Source organism: Somniosus microcephalus, unplaced genomic scaffold (genome assembly GCF_052327205.1).
Source record: "Somniosus microcephalus isolate GS21.2 unplaced genomic scaffold, FLI_Smic_1.0 unresolved_chr2, whole genome shotgun sequence".
Lineage (NCBI taxonomy): Eukaryota > Metazoa > Chordata > Chondrichthyes > Squaliformes > Somniosidae > Somniosus > Somniosus microcephalus.
Window position 1 is genome coordinate 70882793 of NW_028225180.1, and position 21002 is coordinate 70903794.

The following is a 21002-nucleotide window of genomic DNA, read 5'->3' on the forward strand; positions in this document are numbered from 1 at the left end:
GCTGGGAGAATGTTTCCATTGGCTGGGGAGTCCAGAACCAGGGGCCATAGCCTCAAGATAAAGGGTAGGCCATTCAGGACTGAGATGAGAAGAAATTTCTTCACACAGAGGGTGGTGAATCTTTGGAATTCTCTACCCCAGAGGGCTGTGGAGGCTCAGTCATTGGGTATATTCAAAACAGAAGTCGATAGATTTCTGACTAGTAAGGGCATCAAGGGATATGGCGATAGGGCCGGTGAATGGAGTTGAGGCAGAAGATCAGCCCTGATCTCACTGAATGGCGGAGCAGGCTCGAGGGGCCGAATGGCCTATTCCTGCTCCTATTTCTTATGTTCTTATGTTCAGCTGCCTGGGCCCTAAGCTCCGGAATTCCCTCCCTAAACCTCTCCGCCTTGATCTCCTCCTTTAAGACGCTCCTTAAAACCGACCTCTTTGGCCAAGTTTTTGGGCACCTGTCCCCTAATATCTCAATATGTGGCTCGGGGTCACATTTTGTTTGATAATCGCTCCTGTGAAGCAACCTGGGACGGTTTACTACGTTAAAGGCACTGTACAAACACAAGTTGTTGGAGCGTTGATAGTTTCTCAGCAGTACAAACTGAGGAACGGAGAGACGCAGAACCGTGACACGACGGCACCATCACTGCGCAAAACGTGACAAAACCGTGACAGCAGGAAGTCCGCACCGAGGGACAATCTTTAATATATTGCACAGATTCTCGCTCCTTGCTGCACTGTCGGAGGTGACGTTAAACCGAGGCCCCGTCTGCTCTCTCAGGTGGACGTAAAAGATCCCACAGCCACTATTGGAAGAGCAGGGGGAGTTCTCCCCGGTGTCCTGGGGCCAATCAACATAAGAAAAACAGGTGATCTGGTCATTATCACATTGCTGTTTGTGGGAGCTTGCTGCGCACAAATTGGTTGCCGTGTTTCCCACATTACAACAGTGACCACACTACAAAAAGTGCTTCATTGGCTGTAAAGCGCTTGAGATATCCGGTGGTCGTGAAAGGCGCTATAGAAATGCAAGTCTTTCTTTCTTTCCTTCCCTTTTGGCTGCAATAGATAGGCGTTACAAAACGAGGCGAGAAAAATGGATAATAGCTGTGAGAGACACATGCCCCAGCAAATGGATCTCTTACACATGCACTGGATTAACATGCTGGAGGCTGAAAGCACTTGTTGAACAAGTTTTTTTGAACAAGGGGATTTTTTCAACAGACACAAACTAATGCAGTAAATCAGGTTTGGATTACAGGTCCCAGTAAAGGGACTGTCACTGCCGGCAGCAACAGGAACACAGATTATGCACAAAGCTAGTGGTAATTGACCTTTCCCTTCCCTCCTTCTCGATGACGGAAACCAACGCAGAACGCTGCACATTAATGCTGCTGCTGCGGCAGAACAGTTCTGACTTCCTCTCCAAGAACACAACAGTAATCTTCATTTTCTTCACCTCCCGTGCTCTTCGGAGGCAAACAATGAAATTGGAAGCGAGGATACTAACAGAGCTAGACAGAAGACAATAGAGTAAAGGTATGGCGACGGGTACCGGCTTCGATAGCGATGGCCCTCGCCTCCACTTTGTCGCCCATCTTGCGCACCACTTCGGGGGTGGGTCCAATGAAGCGCACACCGGCATCCATGCAAGCCTGTGCGAAGTCTGCTCGCTCCGACAGGAATCCGTAGCCTGGGTGGATTGCATCCACTGCATTTTCCTGAAAGTGAGCGGCACAATCATCATTTAAGAAGAAGATTTGGTCAGGCAACCAAGTTGGTTTTAATCAGGATAAGGGAGGCATGTTCAACTTTCAGCAATCATTGCGCAGGGACTAGCCTCCCCCTCACCACTCCGCCACCCCAAGCCCCTATCTCCGGCCTTCCCCACTCCTGATGGCTGGGGACTCCTGCCTGCCAATCTGGTCGGCCACGGGTGGCAAAGGGAAGAAAAAAAATTATAACGGGGTCCTGCGTTTAAATTCGTCAGGGCCTCCGCGTCCCCTTCCTTGCCGAGTTTTAACCGTGGTTCAGTTGGTAGCACACTTGCCTCTGAGTCAGAAGGTTGTGGGTTCAAGAACCGCTCCAGGGACTTGAGCACATAACGCTAGGCTGACACTCCTAGTGCAGTACAAAGTGAGCGACACTGAAGGAGGGGCAGTACTGAGGGAGCACCGCACTGTCGGAGGGGCAGTACTGAGGGAGCGCCGCACTGTCGGAGGGGCAGTACTGAGGGAGCGCCGCACTGTCGGAGGGGCAGTACTGAGGGAGTGTCGCACTGTCGGAGGGGCAGTACTGAGGGAATGCCGCACTGTCGGAGGGGCAGGACTGAGGGAGCGCTGCACTGTTGGAGGGGCAGGACTGAGGGAGCGCCGCACTGTCGGAGGGGCAGGACTGAGGGAGCGCCGCACTGTCGGAGGGGCAGGACTGAGGGAGCGCCGCACTGTCGGAGGGGCAGGACTGAGGGAGCGCCGCACTGTCGGAGGGGCAGGACTGAGGGAGCGCCGCACTGTCGGAGGGGCAGTACTGAGGGAGTGCCGCACTGTTGGAGGGGCAGTGCTGAGGGAGCGCCGCACTGTCGGAGGGGCAGTACTGAGGGAGCATCGCACTGTCGGAGGGGCAGTACTGAGGGAGCGCTGCACTGTCCGAGGGGCAGTGCTGAGGGAGCTCTGCACTGTCGGAGGGGCAGTGCTGAGGGAGCGCCGCACTGTCGGAGGGGCAGTACTGAGGGAGCGCCGCACTGTCGGAGGGGCAGTACTGAGGGAGTGCCGCACTGTCGGAGGGGCAGTACTGAGGGAGTGCCGCACTGTCGGAGGGGCAGTACTGAGGGAGCGCCGCACTGTCCGAGGGGCAGTACTGAGGGAGTGCCGCACTGTCGGAGGGGCAGTACTGAGGGAGTGCCGCACTGTCCGAGGGGCAGTACTGAGGGAGTGCCGCACTGTCCGAGGGGCAGTACTGAGGGAGTGCTGCACTGTCGGAGGGGCAGTACTGAGGGAGTGTCGTACTGTCGGAGGGGCAGTACTGAGGGAGTGTCGCACTGTCGGAGGGGCAGTACTGAGGGAGTGCTCACTGTCTTTCGGATGAGATGTTAAACCGAGGCCTCATCTGCCCTCTCAGGTCGACGGAAAAGATCCCACGGCCACTATTTCGAAGAAGAGCAGGGGAGTTCTCCCCGGAATCCTGGGCTAATATTTCTCCCTCAACCAGCATCAATAAAACAGATGATCTGGTCATTATCACATTGCTGTCTGTGGGAGCTTGCTTTGCGCAAATTGGCTGCCGCGTTTCCTACTTTACAACAGTGACTACACTTGAAAAGGTACTTCATTGGCTGTAAAGAGCTTTGAGACGTCCTGAGGTTGTGAAATGCAAGTCTTTCTTTCCTTCTTCTTTCTTCCCCACGCTCCCGCCACGGCTCCCCGTAAATATGAATTTCACAGATTGATAAACCCCACAACATCCCAGTAGCGATAGTCACACACCAGTGAAAGGAAAATTGAAAAGAATTTCCTATCCATACCGACAAAATGTTTTTTAATGCCTGGGGTCTCCCAGATTATGCGGCTGGGTTGGATGACACCTCAGGCCACAGATGAACCCCGACTAGCGCAGCATTGTGTGAAACGGTTTGCATTCAGATAACACCAATGCGGGAGTTCTGATTCCAATCCAAAATCTCCTGCATGCTACAAGTCATTAACAAGTGAGTACAATGCTTGCCTTGGCCAATTTAATGATGTCAGGAATGTTTAAGTAGGCTTGGACGGGAGGCAGTCCTTTCCCGATCAGGTAGGCTTCATCGGCCTTCTGTCTGTGCATCTGTCCAGTGTCCTGCTCCGAGTAAACTGCCACGGTCCGGATCCCGAGCTCCGTGCACGCTCGGAAAACTCTGACTGCAATCTCGCCTAATCACAGGAAGAACAAGAGGCAGCACATCAAACTGTTACACAGGAATATAGGAACAGGAGGAGGCCATGTTACATCGAGACAGGAGGAGGCCATGTGACATAGAGACAGGAGGAGGCCATGTGACATAGAGACAGGAGGAGAGCCATGTTACATAGGGACAGGAGGAGGGCCATGTTACATAGGAACAGGAGGAGGGCCATGTTACATAGGGACAGGAGGAAGCCATGTTACATAGGGACAGGAGGAGGGCCATGTTACATAGGGACAGGAGGAGGGCCATGTTACATAGGAACAGGAGGAGGGCCATGTTACATAGGGACAGGAGGAAGCCATGTTACATAGGGACAGGAGGAGGGCCATGTTACATAGGGACAGGAGGAGGGCCATGTTACATAGGAACAGGAGGAGGGCCATGTTACATAGAGACAGGAGGAGGGCCATGTTACATAGGTTCAGGAGGAGGCCATGTTACACAGGAACAGGAGGAGGCCATGGTACATAGGAACAGGAGGAGGCCATGTTACATAGGAACAGGAGGAGGGCATGTTACATAGGAACAGGTGGAGGCCATGTTACATAGGAACATGAGGAGGCCATGCTACATAGGAACAAGAGGAGGCCATGTTACATAGGGACAGGAGGAGGCCATGTTACATAGGAAAAGGAGGAGGCCATGTTACATAGGAAAAGGAGGAGGCCATGTTACACAGCAACAGGAGGAGGCCATGGTACATAGGAACAGGAGGAGGCCATGTTACATAGGAACAGGTGAAGAACCATGTTACATAGGGACAGGAGGAGACCATGTTACATAGGAACATACCATTCAGCCGCTCGAGCCTGTTCCGCCATACAATTAGATCATGGCTGATGTATACCTTAACTCCGCCTACCCGCCTTGGTTCCGTATCCCTTAATATCCTTACCCAACAAAAATAGATCAGCCTCAGGCCTGAAACATGAAATTGCCTGCCTAAACTTCTCCACCTCTCAACCTCTCTCTCTTCCTTGAAGACGCTCCAAAAAACTCTCTTTGACCAACCTCACCTAATTGCTCTTTTTGTAGCTCGGTGTCAAATTTTGTCTGATAATCGCTCCCGCACAGCACCTTGGGATGTTTGTACTATGTTAAATCTACTATATAAATGCAAGTTGTTGTTGTTTTTCACATAGTGGCCCAGTAATTCGGGTCCAAATGCGTGAGTACGGTCTGGGTACTCACGCATCTGGCCGGATGAAATGCCGGTGTTCAGGAAACACCGTGCATGCGGGGAACGCCGGCATTTCCAGTCCTCTGAACGAAGGGGTTCAGAGGCACAGCGCGTGCGACTGCACAGGCAGCGCGTGCGCAGTGAACTTCGTCGATTTCATTCATGGATTCAGTGAGGTTAAGTCCTTACAAGTTACACTTGAAAAAAGCATGTGTAAAGTTGCTCCAAGGCTGCGGAGGAAGATATATTTTATCGTGGAGCTTCTGAAAGGCAATATTTTTGTTTGGGAAAGGGAGGAAAATTATTTTAAGAAATGCTGAGGTTAGTTTTAAAGTTTAAATTTTTTTTTTTTTTTTTAAAAACGGGTTTTCAGTACGGTAGGTAGAAGGAGCAATTGTGGCTGTGTGAATTGAATGTGAGAATGAGTGTTCTAAAATGAGTAATGTAACATTTCCAACACTTTTAAGAAAGAAACTTTTCATCAGTAATAAGTAATTATGTACGTATGTCCGCATATATTCCTTTACGTATATGTATGTATGTTTTATATTCCTTTACTTATGTGTATGAATGTATGTTTTTAATTATGATTTTCCAATAAGTTACTTTCTCTGAAAGTCATAATTAAATACATACATTCATACACATAAGTAAAGGAATATATACATACACGCAAAGGAATATATACAGACATACATACATAATTACTTAAAAGAATATATTACTGATGAAAAGTTTCTTTCTTAAAAATGTTGGAGTCATTTTCACATTTAATAAACACAGCAAATTCAATTCACATAGCCACAATTGATCCTTCTACCTACAGTACTGAAAACCCGTTTTAAAAAACAAAAATAAACTTTAAAACTTACCTCAGCATTTCTTAAAATAACTTTCATCCCTTTCCCAAACAACCGCAGCCTCTGGAGCAACTGTACTCATGCTTTTTTCATGTGTAAGTTGTAAGGACTTGACCTCACTGAAAGCATGAATGAAAGCGGCGAATTTTACTGCGCACGCGCTGCCTGTACAGTCGCACGCGTTCTGCCTCTGAACCCCTTCGTTCAGAGGACAGGAAATGCCGGTTTTCCCCGCATGCGCTGTGCATGCTGAAAACCGGCATTTCCTCCGGACAGACGCGTAAGTACCCCGACCGTACTCGCGCGTTTGGAAGGGAATTACTGGGCCAACATTTTACATGTCAATAAAATGAAAAATTTAACAATTGCACGATTTGCCCCCTCCCATCTGCGACTGAGGGTCCAAGGAGGTGCATTGCGCAACCGGTCATCGTCATACGTATCCTCACACTGTTCCCTTTCGGGAACTGTATGAAGTGGTGGAAGGATTTCTGGCCACGTTAACACTCCTTCCGTGACCATAACCATCTTCATACCAGCCATTAGGGTGGTTAGTCCTATGGCGTGAGGGTTTTACGGGCTCCCACAACCCATCTGAGGCGGGGGGGGCCACCCACACCCGCGGACGCAAGTATCCCGCTGGATGTCCACCCAGAATTTATAGTTGGAGCTCCGACTCCACTTGCCGGGACTGTCTGGAGCGGGGTTCGAAACCCTACTCCTTCTGGCCCAGCGGCGGGGATGCTTACCGCTACGCAAAAGGCCCACTCCGCGCAAAAGGTGACACCCATACGTTTCCTGCGCCTTTTCCCTCCCCGTGACTGGAGCCCTATGCTGCCACTTGAAAGACCAAGCTATCATCTGTCCTTTTTGCGGCGCCTTTGACTTCTCATTACCAATGATGAGCAGGCGCTGCGCCTCCACCTCGTTGAGGAGATTGCTGAGGTCATCATCAGTTCAATTGTGAGTTCTTTTAATGCCGTGAATTGTGCTCATTCCAGCCATTTCACGTAGCTAATCGGATTGGGCCTTTGGCGTAGCGGTAGGATCCCCGCCGCTAGGCCAGACGGGGTAGGGTTTCGAACCCCGCTCCAGACAGTCCCGGCAAGTGGAGTCGGAGCTCCGGCTCTAAATTCTGGGTTGACATCCAGTGGGATATTTGCGTCCGTGGGTGTGGGTGGCCCCCCCTCCTTGTATAGCTTGTGGGAGCCCGTAAAACCCTCCCGCCATAGGACTAACCACCCTAATGGCTGGTTCAAAGATGGTTACGGTCACAGAATGAGTGTTAATCACGGCCATAAATCCTTCCACCACTTCATACAGTTCCCCAAAGGGAACAGTGTGAAGACACGTATGACGACGACATTGCTAAATAAATAAATGGAATAAAAAAAATTATTTTAGGGCTTTTAAAAGTCTTTAAATTGCTTTAATTCTGTTTAAAACTACTTCAGATTCTTCAAAATAATGTAAACGTTTTTAAAAGTTTATAAAAGTTACCAAAAGCTTCATAAAAATACCAAAAACCTATTTAAAATGCTGCTTTGCATGTAAAAATGCTTAGCAGCTTGTGAGAAACATTGGGGGCGTGTCCTATTAAACTGAGACCTCAAGGGGCGTGTCTCACTTGCACAGCGCGCTCCAGGCTTCGCGCTGGCTGCACTCCTGGGCGGCGTGACGTCAGACGCTGCCCGGGATTCTTCTTTTTCAAACACGAATTCCAGGCGTCCCTGGAGGTGAAATGTCAGCACGTCGGGTAAGTGCATATACGGGGCTTGCACGCGCGGCAAGCCACCAACCCGAATTACTGGGCCACTGTTTGCTACTCTGTATAATATAACAAACTCCTGTGGACAGATTAGAGACTTTGTCCCAAAATAATGGTGATGATATGAATTATAAAGAACTTGATCGGGGGGGGGGGGGGGGGGGGGGTGGCGGGGCGGTGCAGAAAGACCTGGAGCAGTGGGACAGGTCCTGGGGGGTTCCTACTCCATGGGAGCATGCAGCACATCCTTCCTGCAACATCCTGCCACCATTTTTAGATGGGTGCTCAGTGCATGGTTTCTCCAGAGCACTTTGAGCCAAGCTATACTGCTGCAGTGTGTTTTTTCTATTCATTCACGGGATGTGGGCATCGCTAGTAAGGCCAGCATTTATTGCCCATCCCCAATTGCCCTCGAGAAGGTGGTGGTGAGCCGCCTTCTTGAACCGCTGCAGTCCGTGTGGTGAAGGTGCTCCCACAGTGCTGTTAGGGAGGGAGTTCCAGCATTTTGACCCAGCGACATTTTGACCCAGCAACGACGATATATTTCCAAGTCAGGATGGTGTGTGACTTGGAGGGGAACTTGGAGGTGGTGGTGTTCCCATGCGCCTGCTGCCCTTGTCCTTCTAGGTGGAAGAGGTTGCGGGTTTGGGAGGTGCTGCCGAAGAAGCCTTGGCGAGTTGCTGCAGTGCATTTTGTAGATGGTGCACACTGCAGCCACGGTGCGCCGGTGGTGGAGGATGCAGCATAAAAAATAACCGTAAGCAGTAGCTCCACTTCTACTCTACCGAGCTGTTAATGTCGGGCCTTTTGCTATTGTGAATGATCTTGAGCAGCTGCTGTATAATCCCGATCAGTCTGATGCCCCAGCTAATCTCCGAGACTCGCTGCACAACTCCCAACCTAATTTTCACATTCCATCTGCTACCTCGCTGCTCCCCTCGAATCAATCTGGCTCTGTCTCTTTGCTGAACCACGCCAGCGCTTCCAATGGCTCTGGGAGAATTTCTGCCCATCACATTTCGTGCCTTCAGCAATCTGAAGCATCCCAAGCTACCTTCATCTACCTCTGTAAATCCACTATTATTCCTGCTATTAATCCGTCTTTCAGATGAGACGTTAAATTGCTCCGTCTGCCCTCTCAGAGATCCAACGGCCACTATTGGAAGAAGAGCGGGGGAGTTCTCCCCGGTGTCCTGGGGCCAATATTTATCCCTCAACCAACATCACTAAAAAAAAAATCACATTCTGTTTAATCAGGAACGACTCCCAGCCTGTAAGAATAAAAGACAGGGACATGGAGAGGAAGGAACTCAGAGGTAGGCTGGAAAGTAATAGCCATCACTGCCTTGTTCATCGCTGCAACTGAAGATACAACATGGGTGCACTTGTTTTAAGCTCTCGTCTGCCTGTCTAATTGACCATTGGGTCCTGGGCCTGCATCAGCTTGTTACAGGCTTTAATGTAGAGTAAAATTGGGTGGGGTGTAAAACTAGCGTTGCACACGATCCTGTCAGTTTCCCGACGGGCAGGTACAGTTAAAATTGCCCCCCCAAGTTTCCCCCGCCCCAGCCCAGTGAAATGCTGTGCTCTCCAGACTCCAATATTACCCGGTCCTGATGGCATCCTTTCCATTTTCCTCAAAGTGTCCGCCTCCCAAAGCGCACCTGTGTTACGCCATCTCTCATTCCCTCAATCCACCTACTAGTTAGTCAGAGGACACGGATTTAAAACAACTGGCAATAGAACCAGTGTGGGGAGAGGAGAATTCTTTTTACGCAGCGAGTTGTTGTGATCTGGAACGCGCTGCCTGAAAGGGCGGTGGAAGCAGATTCCAATCGTAACATTCAAAAGGGAATTGGATAAACACTTGAAGGGGAAAGAGCAGGTGGGGAGTGGGGCTAATTGGGAGGCACGATGGGCCGAATGGCCTCCTTCTGTGCCGGGTGATTCTATGATTCTATTGAGTTCATCCGATTTCTGAAGCTGAACTTTTGTATAATGATTGGACTCTTTCCAAGGCTGGTACAGTCTTCCCAAGGTGAAGGGGAGCATCCAAACTGAGCGTAATACTCCAAGTATACTCATTTGGAGTTTAGAAGAATGAGAGATGATCTTATTGAAATGGCTAAGATTCTGAGGGGGCATTGACAGGGTAGATGCTGAGAGGATGTTTCCCCTCGTGGGGGTATCTAAAACTAGGGGCGCAGCTTCAGAATAAGGGGTCGCCCATTTAAGACGGAGATGAGGAGGAATTTCTCCTCTCAGAGGGTGGTGAATCTTTGGAATTCTCTTCCCCAGAGAGCTGTGGAGGCTGGGTCACTGAATATATTCAAGGTGGAGATAGACAGATTTTTGAACGATAAGGGAGTCGAGGGTTATGGGGAGCGGGCAGGGAAGTGGAGTTGAGGCCAAGATCAGATCAGCCATGATCTTATTGAATGGTGGAGCAGGCTCGAGGGGCCAAATGGCCGACTCCTGCTCCTACGTCTTATGTTCTTATTAAATGATGTCTGACTAGCACCCCATATAACCACAGGATTACTTCCTTATCTTTATATTTCCTCTACTTTCCGCCAGCAAACAAGCTTTTAATGATCTATTTACCTGGATCCTGCAATTCTTTTGTTCATCTGCACTCCCTGGTGCTTCCCCAATTAGGACGTTTTCCACTCTTACCATTTCTCCGTCCCAAGTGCACAGTCTCGCACTTTGCTACATGTACCTGCCTCTGCCATCACTCTGCACACACGCTTAATCTGTGTCCGTGCTCAATTTTCTGTCCTTCTCACAACTGGCCACATCTTCTAGCTCTGCAACGTTGGATATCACTCCCTCCACTCCCAAGTCCAGGTCATGCATCTATAGAACGAAGAGCTGTGGCCTCGGTATCGATCCCCCCCTGGGAGGAACACTGTCTGCCAACCTGTAAATGTCCCATTCATCCCAACCCTCTGCCTCCCACCACCCAACTGATTTCCGACACATGCCTTGAGCTTGTCCCTTTGTTCTGGACTCCCCCCCCCCCACCCCAACGCCGCACCAGGGGAAATAGTTTCTCTCTATCTACCCTATTGAATCCGTTAATCATCTTAAACATAAGAACATCAGAAATAGGAGCAGGAATAGGCCACTCGGCCCCTCGAGCCTGCTCCGCCATTCAATAAGATCATGGCTGATCTCGGGCTCAAAGCCACTTCCCTGCCCGCTCCCCATAACCCTTCACTCCCTTATCTTGTAAAAATCTGTCTATCTCCACCTTAAACGTATTTAATGACCCAGCCTCCACGGCTCTCTGGGGCAGAGAATTCCACAGATTTACAACCCTCAGAGAAGAAATTCCTCCTCATCTCCGTTCTAAAAGGGCGGCCCTTTATTCTGAAACTATGCCCCCGAGTTCTAGATTTCCTCAGTTAGGCTGTGCTATCAGTCACTTGGGTCACCTTATGTAAACCAATGGTCTCCAAGATGCATGTTTCTTCAGCCAAACCCCATTTTTCAGTTTTTGTAAGGAGGTTTCCGTTCTTACCTCGGTTAGCCACCATCACTTTCTTGATGGGCTTGTATTCCACGCGTTGAGTGCTTTGAAAAGCAGCGTTGACCACAGCGATCCGTTTCACCCCCAGGAGGCAGAAGCCCCCTTTAACAATTCGCAGCTGTAGCATCTGCAATCAAAACACAGCCAATGTAACATTTAGCATTCCATTCTGGCACTCGGAACACTGCAGTCTGATAGTTCACCTCAGTTACCATTTACACCAAATACTGGTGTAAGAAGGGTCCCAGACCTGAAACGTTAACTCTGTTTCTCTCTCCACGGATGCTGCTTGGCCTGCTGAGTATTTCCAGCATTTTCTGTTGTTATTACACCAAATACTGACCAGTTACAGCCCCAAAATCAGCATCACCTAATCCCAACAAGACGGGTTTAGATAGAGTAAATAAAGAGAAACCATTTCCACCGGGAGGAGGGTCGGTGACCAGAGGACACAGATTTAAGGTGATTTTTTTTTTATATTTGTTCCTGGGATGTGGGTGTCGCTGGCAAGGCCCAGCATTTATTGCCCATCCCTAATTGCCCTCGAGGAGGTGGTGGTGAGCCGCCTTCTTGAACCGCTGCAGTCCGTGTGGTGAAGGTGCTCCCACAGTGCTGTTAGGGAGGGAGTTCCAGGATGTTGACCCAGCGACGATGAAGGAATGGCCGATATACTTCCAAGTCAGGATGGTGCGAGACTTGGAGGGGAACTTGGAGGTGGTGGTGTTCCCCTGCGCCTGCTGCCCTTGTCCTTCTAGGTGGAACAGGTCACGGGTTTGGGAGGTGCTGCCGAAGAAGCCTTGGCGAGTTGCTGCAATGCATCTTGTAGATGGTACACACTGCAGCCACGGTGCGCCGGTGGTGGAGGGAGTGAATGTTTAAGGTGGTGGATGGGGTGCCAATCAAACGGCAAAAGGACCAGAGGGGAGATGAGGAGAAATATTTTTACGCAGCGAGTTGTTGTGATCTGGAACGCGCTGCCTGAATGGGCGGTGGAAGCAGATTCAATGGTAACTTTCAAAAGGGAATTAGATAAATACCTGAAGGGGAAAATTTGCAGGGGCTATGGAGAAAGAGCAGGGGGGAGTGGGGCTAATTGGAGAGCTCTTTCAAAGAGCCGGCACAGGCACGATGGGCCGAATGGCCTCCTTCTGTGCTGTATCATTCTACGACTGTTTGTTCACATTCAGCCTATTCAACATGTTGCCAAGTTCCTGATCTCAGCCACGTAAACGTGGAAAGGCAGAGAAAGAGCAACAATCGTCCAGGGCCATTTTCATGAACCTTCGGGAACCCACTCAGTACAGAACTGGCAGCAAATCGGGAAGAAATATTGGAAGGTAAATACCATCGAAAAATCAAATGTCGCCAAACAAACATCCAATGAAGTACTTTTTGAAGTGTGGCCACTGTTGTAATGTGGGAAACGTGGCAGCCAATTTGCGCACAGCATGCTCCCACAAACAGCAATGTGATAATGACCAGATAATCTGTTTTTTTTTTAGTGATATTAGTTGAGGGATAAATATTGGCCCCAGGAAGAACTCCCCCTGCTCGTCTTCCAATAGTGGCCATGGGTTCTTTTACGTCCACCTGAGAGGGAAGACGGGGGCCTCGGGTTAACATCTCATCCGACAGTGCGGCGCTCCCTCAGTGCTGCCCCTCCGACAGTGCTGCGCTCCCTCAGTACTGACCCTCCAACAGTGCGGCACTCCCTCAGTACTGCCCCTCTGACAGTGCGGCGCTCCCTCAGTACTGTCCCTTTGACAGTGCGGCGCTCCCTCAGTACTGTCCCTCTGACAGTGCGGCGCACCCTCAGTACTGTCCCTCTGACAGTGCGGCGCACCCTCAGTACTGTCCCTCTGACAGTGCGGCGCTCCCTCAGTACTGCCCCTGCGACACTCCCTCAGTACTGCCCCTCCGACAGTGCAGCGCTACCTCAGTACTGCCCCCCCGATAATGCGGCGCTCCCTCAGTACTGTCACTCCGGCGCTCCCTCAGTACTGCCCCTGCGACAGTGCGGCGCTCCCTCAGTACAGCCCCTCCGACAGTGCGGCACTCCCTCAGTACTGCCCCTGCGACAGTGCGGCGCTCCCTCGGTACAGCCCCTCTGACAGTGCGGCGCTCCCTCAGTACTGCCCCTCCGACAGTGCGGTGCTCCCTCAGTACTGGCACTGGGGAGTGCCGGCCTAGATTTTTGTGCTCAAGTCTCTGGAGTTGGACTCGAACCCACAATCTTCTGACTCCGAGGCATGTGTGCTGCCCACTGAGCCACGGCTGACACGTGACATCTGCCAATGTTCCTCTGAGAAAATAAATGCTAAAACATTTTGTTAGCGACAGACACAAATGAAGTTTATTCTTTTCATTTTGACACCTTTTAACTCTGTAAAACCTGAGTCTGTCCAAGACTTCACTTGCTGCCCCAGTTCTGGTGACCACCTGAAGCTTCTCTCTTGCCATCCTAGACAGACAGGACCCAAGACAAAGCTTGTCTTTGAATGGCGATCTATCCCTCTCACCCCATCGGAACTGTTCTTACACTAGATCCAAATTAAACAATTGCACTTGTATGGAGAATAGTGATTTTCTTTTATTCGTTCCTGGGATGTGGGCGTCGCGTGCAACGGCAGCATTTATTGCCCGTCCCTAATTGCCCTTGAGAAGCTGGTGGTGAGCCGCCTTCCTGAACCGCTGCAGTCCGTGTGGTGAAGGTGCTCCCACCGTGCTGTTAGGGAGGGAGTCCCAGGATTTTGACCCAACGACGATGAAGGAACGGCCGATATATTTCCAAGTCAGGATGGTGTGTGACTTGGAGGGGAACTTGGAGGTGGTGGTGTTCCCGTGCGCCTGCTGCCCTTGTCCTTCTAAGTGGAAGAGGTCGCGGGTTTGGGAGGTGCTGCCGAAGAAGCCTTGGTGAGTTGCTGCAGTGCATCTTGTAGATGGTACACACTGCAGCCACGGTGCGCCGGTGGTGGAGGGAGTGAATGTTTAAGGTGGTGGATAGAATGTCAATCAAGCGGGCTGCTTTGTCTTGGATGCTGTCGAGCTTCTTGAGTGTTGTTGGAGCTGCACTCATCCAGGCAAGTGGAGAGTATTCCATCACACTCCTGACTTGTGCCTTGTAGATGGTGGAAAGGCTTTGGGGAGTCAGGAGGTGAGACACTCGCCACAGAATACCTAGCTTCTCACCTGCTCTTGTTACCACAGTATTTATGTGGCTGGTCCAGTTAAGTTTCTGTTCAATGGTGACCCCCAGGATGTTGATGGTGGGGGATTCGGCAATAGTAATGCCGTTGAATGTCAAGGGGAGGTGGTTATACTCTCGCTTGTTGGAGATAGTCATTGCCTGGCACTTCTGTGGCGCGAATGTTACCTGCCACTTATCAGCCCAAGCCTGAATGTCGTCCAGGTCTTGTTGCATGCGGGCATGGACTGCTTCATTATCTGAGGAGTTGTAAATGGCGCTGAACACTGTGCAGTCATCAGCGAACATCCCCATTTCAGACCTTATGTTGGAGGGAAGGTTGAAGGTTGGATGAAGCAGCTGAAGATGGTTGGGCCTAGGACACTGCCCTGAGGAACTCCTGCAGCGACGTCCTGGGGCTGTGATGATTGACCTTCAACCACCACAACCATCTTCCTTTGTGCTAGGTATGACTCCAGCCAGTGGAGAGTTTTCCCCTCAACTCCCATTGACTCGAGTTGAGACAGATTATTTGGGTAACAACTTGGACAAGTACATTCTGCAAATGAAGAAGGTCTTTTGACTCATTTGATCTTCTCAGTGTCAGCCATGATTCAGTGGGCAGCGCTCTAACCTCTGAGTCAGAAGGTTGTGGGCTCAAGTCCCACTCCAGAGACTTAAGCACAAAAATCTCGGCTGACACTCCAGTGCAGTACTGAGGGAGCGCTGCACTGTCGGAGGGGCAGTACTGAGGGAGCGCCGCCCTGTCGGAGGGGCAGTACTGAGGGAGCGCTGCACTGTCGGAGGGGCAGTACTGAGGGAGCGCCGCCCTGTCGGAGGGGCAGTACTGAGGGAGCGCCGCCCTGTCGGAGGGGCAGTACTGAGGGAGCGCCGCACTGTCGGAGGGGCAGTACTGAGGGAGCGCCGCCCTGTCGGAGGGGCAGTACTGAGGGAGCGCTGCACTGTCGGAGGGGCAGTACTGAGGGAGCGCCGCCCTGTCGGAGGGGCAGTACTGAGGGAGCGCCGCCCTGTCGGAGGGGCAGTACTGAGGGAGCGCCGCACTGTCGGAGGGGCAGTACTGAGGGAGCGCCGCCCTGTCGGAGGGGCAGTACTGAGGGAGCGCCGCCCTGTCGGAGGGGCAGTACTGAGGGAGCGCCGCCCTGTCGGAGGGGCAGTACTGAGGGAGCGCCGCACTGTCGGAGGGGCAGTACTGAGGGAGCGCCGCACTGTCGGAGGGGCAGTACTGAGGGAGCGCCGCACTGTCGGAGGGGCAGTACTGAGGGAGCGCCGCACTGTCGGAGGGCAGTACTGAGGGAGCCCCGCACTGTCGGAGGGGCAGTACTGAGGGAGCCCCGCACTGTCGGAGGGGCAGTACTGAGGGAGCGCCGCACTGTCGGAGGGGCAGTACTGAGGGAGCGCCGCACTGTCGGAGGGGCAGTACTGAGGGACCGCCGCACTGTCGGAGGGGCAGTACTGAGGGAGCGCCGCACTATCGGAGGGGCAGTAATGAGGGAGGGCCGCACTATCAGAGGGGCAGTACTGAGGGAGCGCTGCACTGTCGGAGGGGCAGTACTGCGGGAGCGCCGCACTGTCGGAGGGGCAGTACTGAGGGAGCGCCACACTGTCGGAGGGGCAGTACTGAGGGAGCGCCGCACTGTCGGAGAAATGCAAGCCTTTCTTTCTCTGTCATCAATTAGCTGATTCTTCAATAGGGTCCGCGTCTTCAAGATCAGAGTGGACCCATCAACGGCTACAACAAGGCAGATGGTGGGTCCCCTGGTTTGATTGACCAGGTTCGTCATCAGATTCAAGTCGCCAGACTTGAAATTCCTGAATGTATTAAGCCAATCTTGTTGAATTTTTTCCAATGCTTGGCCCTGAAAATTCAAAGTTCGGTTGTGATTTATGAAGAAGCTTTCGACAAGGGACCAAAGTTCACTGCTCTACGGACCCAAACACAGGCTGAACACCAGGCCAGCGACCTGGGGCACCAGTCCCACTGACCCAAACACAGGCTGAACACCAGGCCAGCGACCTGGGGCACCAGTCCCACTGACCCAAACACAGGCTGAACACCAGGGCAGAGACCTGGGGCACCAGTCCCACTGACCCAAACACAGGCTGAACACCAGAGCAGTGACCTGGGGCACCAGTCCCACTGACCCAAACACAGGCTGAACACCAGGGCAGCTACCTGGGGCACCAGTCCCACTGACCCAAACACAGGCTGAACACCAGGGCAGCAACCTGGGGCACCAGTCCCATTGACCCAAACACAGGCTGAACACCAGGGCAGCTACCTGGGGCACCAGTCCCACCGACCCAAACACAGGCTGAACACCAGGGCAGTGACCTGGGGCACCAGTCCCATTGACCCAAACACAGGCTGAACACCAGGGCAGCTACCTGGGGCACCAGTCCCACTGACCCAAACACAGGCTCAACACCAGGGCAGTGACCTGGGGCACCAGTCCCACTGACCCGAACACAGGCTGAACACCAGGGCAGCGACCTGGGGCACCAGTCCCACTGACCCAAACACAGGCTGAACACCAGGGCAGTGACCTGGGGCACCAGTCCCACTGACCCAAACACAGGCTGAACACCAGGGCAGTGACCTGGGGCACCAGTCCCACTGACCCAAACACAGTCTGAACACCAGGGCAGTGACCTGGGGCACCAGTCCCATTGACCCAAACACAGGCTCAACACCAGGGCAGTGACCTGGGGCACCAGTCCCACTGACCCAAACACAGGCTGAACACCAGGGCAGTGACCTGGGGCACCAGTCCCACTGACCCAAACACAGGCTGAACACCAGGGCAGTGACCTGGGGCACCAGTCCCATTGACACAAACACAGGCTCAACACCAGGGCAGTGACCTGGGACACCAGTCCCACTGACCCAAACACAGGCTGAACACCAGGGCAGTGACCTGGGGCACCAGTCCCACTGACCCAAAGAACAGGCTCAACAACAGAGCAGTGACCTGGGGCACCAGTCCCACTGACCCAAACACAGGCTGAACACCAGGGCAGTGACCTGGGGCACCAGTCCCACTGACCCAAACACAGGCTCAACACCAGGGCAGAGACCTGGGGCACCAGTCCCACTGACCCAAACACAGGCTGAACACCAGGAGAGCGACCTGGGGCACCAGTCCCACTGACCCAAACACAGGCTGAGCACCAGGAGAGCGACCTGGGGCACCAGTCCCACTGACCCAAACACAGGCTGAACACCAGGGCAGTGACCTGGGGCACCAGTCCCACTGACCCAAACACAGGCGGAACACCAGGGCAGTGACCTGGGGCACCAGTCCCACTGACCCAAACACAGTCTGAACACCAGGGCAGTGACCTGGGGCACCAGTCACACTGACCCAAACACAGGCTGAACACCAGGGCAGTGACCTGGGGCACCAGTCCCACTGACACAAACACAGGCTGAACACCAGGGCAGTGACCTGGGGCACCAGTCCCACTGACACAAACACAGGCTGAACACCAGGGCAGTGACCTGGGGCACCAGTCCCACTGACCCAAACACAGGCTCAACACCAGGGCAGTGACCTGGGGCACCAGTCCCACTGACCCAAACACAGGCTGAACACCAGGGCAGTGACCTGGGGCACCAGTCCCACTGACCCAAACACAGGCGGAACACCAGGGCAGTGACCTGGGGCACCAGTCCCACTGACCCAAACACAGGCTGAACACCAGTGCAGTGACCTGGGGCACCAGTCCCACTGACCCAAACACAGGCTCAACACCAGGGCAGAGACCTGGGGCACCAGTCCCACTGACCCAAACACAGGCTGAACACCAGGGCAGTGACCTGGGGCACCAGTCCCACTGACACAAACACAGGCTGAACACCAGGGCAGAGACCTGGGGCACCAGTCCCACTGACCCAAACACAGGCGGAACACCAGGGCAGTGACCTGGGGCACCAGTCCCACTGACCCAAACACAGGCGGAACACCAGGGCAGTGACCTGGGGCACCAGTCCCACTGACCCAAACACAGGCTGAACACCAGGGCAGTGACCTGGGGCACCAGTCCCACTGACACAAACACAGGCTCAACACCAGGGCAGTGACCTGGGGCACCAGTCCCACTGACCCAAACACAGGCGGAACACCAGGGCAGTGACCTGGGGCACCAGTCCCACTGACCCAAACACAGTCTGAACACCAGGACAGCGACCTGGGGCACCAGTCCCATTGACCCAAACACAGGCTGAACACCAGGGCAGTGACCTGGGGCACCAGTCCCACTGACCCAAACACAGTCTGATCACCAGGACAGCGACCTGGGGCACCAGTCCCACTGACCCAAACACAGGCGGAACACCAGGGCAGTGACCTGGGGCACCAGTCCCACTGACCCAAACACAGGCTGAACACCAGGGCAGTGACCTGGGGCACCAGTCCCACTGACACAAACACAGGCTGAACACCAGGGCAGTGACCTGGGGCACCAGTCCCACTGACCCAAACACAGGCTCAACACCAGGGCAGTGACCTGGGGCACCAGTCCCACTGACACAAACACAGGCTGAACACCAGGGCAGTGACCTGGGACACCAGTCCCACTGACCCAAACACAGTCTGAACACCAGGGCAGTGACCTGGGGCACCAGTCCCACTGACCCAAACACAGGCTGAACACCAGGGCAGTGACCTGGGGCACCAGTCCCACTGACCCAAACACAGGCTGAACACCAGGGCAGTGACCTGGGGCACCAGTCCCACTGACAAAAACACAGTCTGAACACCAGGGCAGTGACCTGGGGCACCAGTCCCACTGACCCAAACACAGGCTGAACACCAGGGCAGTGACCTGGGGCACCAGTCCCACTGACACAAACACAGGCTCAACACCAGGGCAGTGACCTGGGGCACCAGTCCCACTGACACAAACACAGTCTGAACACCAGGGCAGTGACCTGGGGCACCAGTCCCATTGACCCAAACACAGGCTGAACACCAGCGCAGCGACCTGGGGCACCAGTCCCACTGACCCAAACACAGGCTGAACACCAGGGCAGTGACCTGGGGCACCAGTCCCACTGACCCAAACACAGGCTGAACACCAGGGCAGTGACCTGGGGCACCAGTCCCACTGACACAAACACAGGCTGAACACCAGGGCAGTGACCTGGGGCACCAGTCCCACTGACCCAAACACAGGCTGAACACCAGGGCAGTGACCTGGGGCACCAGTCCCACTGACCAAAACACAGGCTCAACACCAGGGCAGTGACCTGGGGCACCAGTCCCACTGACCCAAACACAGGCTGAACACCAGCGCAGTGACCTGGGGCACCAGTCCCACTGACACAAACACAGGCTGAACACCAGGGCGGTGACCTGAGGCACCAGTCCCATTGACCCAAACACAGGCTCAACACCAGGGCAGTGACCTGGGGCACCAGTCCCACTGACCCAAACACAGGCTGAACACCAGGGCAGTGACCTGGGGCACCAGTCCCACTGACCCAAACACAGGCTGAACACCAGGGCAGTGACCTGGGGCACCAGTCCCACTGACCCAAACACAGGCTGAACACCAGGGCAGTGACCTGGGGCACCAGTCCCACTGACCCAAACACAGGCTGAACACCAGGGCAGTGACCTGGGGCACCAGTCCCACTGACCTAAACAACAGGCTGAACACCAGGGCAGTGACCTGGGGCACCAGTCCCACTGACTCAAACACAGGCTGAACACCAGGGCAGTGACCTGGGGCGCCAGTCCCACTGACCCAAACACAGGCTGAACACCAGGGCAGTGACCTGGGGCACCAGTCCCACTGACACAAACACAGGCTCAACACCAGGGCAGAGACCTGGGGCACCAGTCCCACTGACACAAACACAGGCTGAACACCAGGGCAGTGACCTGGGGCGCCAGTCCCACTGACACAAACACAGGCTCAACACCAGGGCAGTGACCTGGGGCACCAGTCCCACTGACCCAAACACAGGCTGAACACCAGGGCAGTGACCTGGGGCACCAGTCCCACTGACCCAAACACAGGCTGAACACCAGGGCAGTGACCTGGGGCACCAGTCCCACTGACCCAAACACAGGCTCAACACCAGGGCAGTGACCTGGGGCACCAGTCCCACTGACCCAAACACAGGCTGAACACCAGGGCAGTGACCTGGGGCGCCAGTCCCACTGACCCAAACACAGGCTCAACACCAGGGCAGCGACCTGGGGCACCAGTCCCACTGACCCAAACACAGGCTCAACACCAGGGCAGTGACCTGGGGCACCAGTCCCACTGACCCAAACACAGGCTCAACACCAGGACAGTGACCTGGGGCACCAGTCCCACTGACACAAACACAGGCTGAACACCAGGGCAGTGACCTGGGGCACCAGTCCCACTGACCCAAACACAGGCTCAACACCACGGCAGTGACCTGGGGCACCAGTCCCACTGACCCAAACACAGGCTCAACACCAGAGCAGTGACCTGGGGCACCAGTCCCACTGACACAAACACAGGCTGAACACCAGGGCAG

The 21002-nt window shown here is 53.7% G+C and overlaps 1 protein-coding gene across 1 annotated transcript in view; it reads right to left on the reverse strand.

Moving 5' to 3' along the window:
- LOC147092801 (pyruvate carboxylase, mitochondrial-like) overlaps positions 1–21002 on the reverse strand; it is an 80830-nt gene that overhangs the window by 37728 nt on the left and 22100 nt on the right. The window contains exons 3-5 of the mRNA XM_085975688.1: positions 11272–11407; positions 3718–3902; positions 1553–1718 (exon numbers count right to left, since the gene is read on the reverse strand). Coding sequence (XP_085831814.1) covers positions 1553–1718; positions 3718–3902; positions 11272–11407 — 487 coding nt within the window. The remainder of the gene's footprint in view (positions 1–1552; positions 1719–3717; positions 3903–11271; positions 11408–21002) is intronic.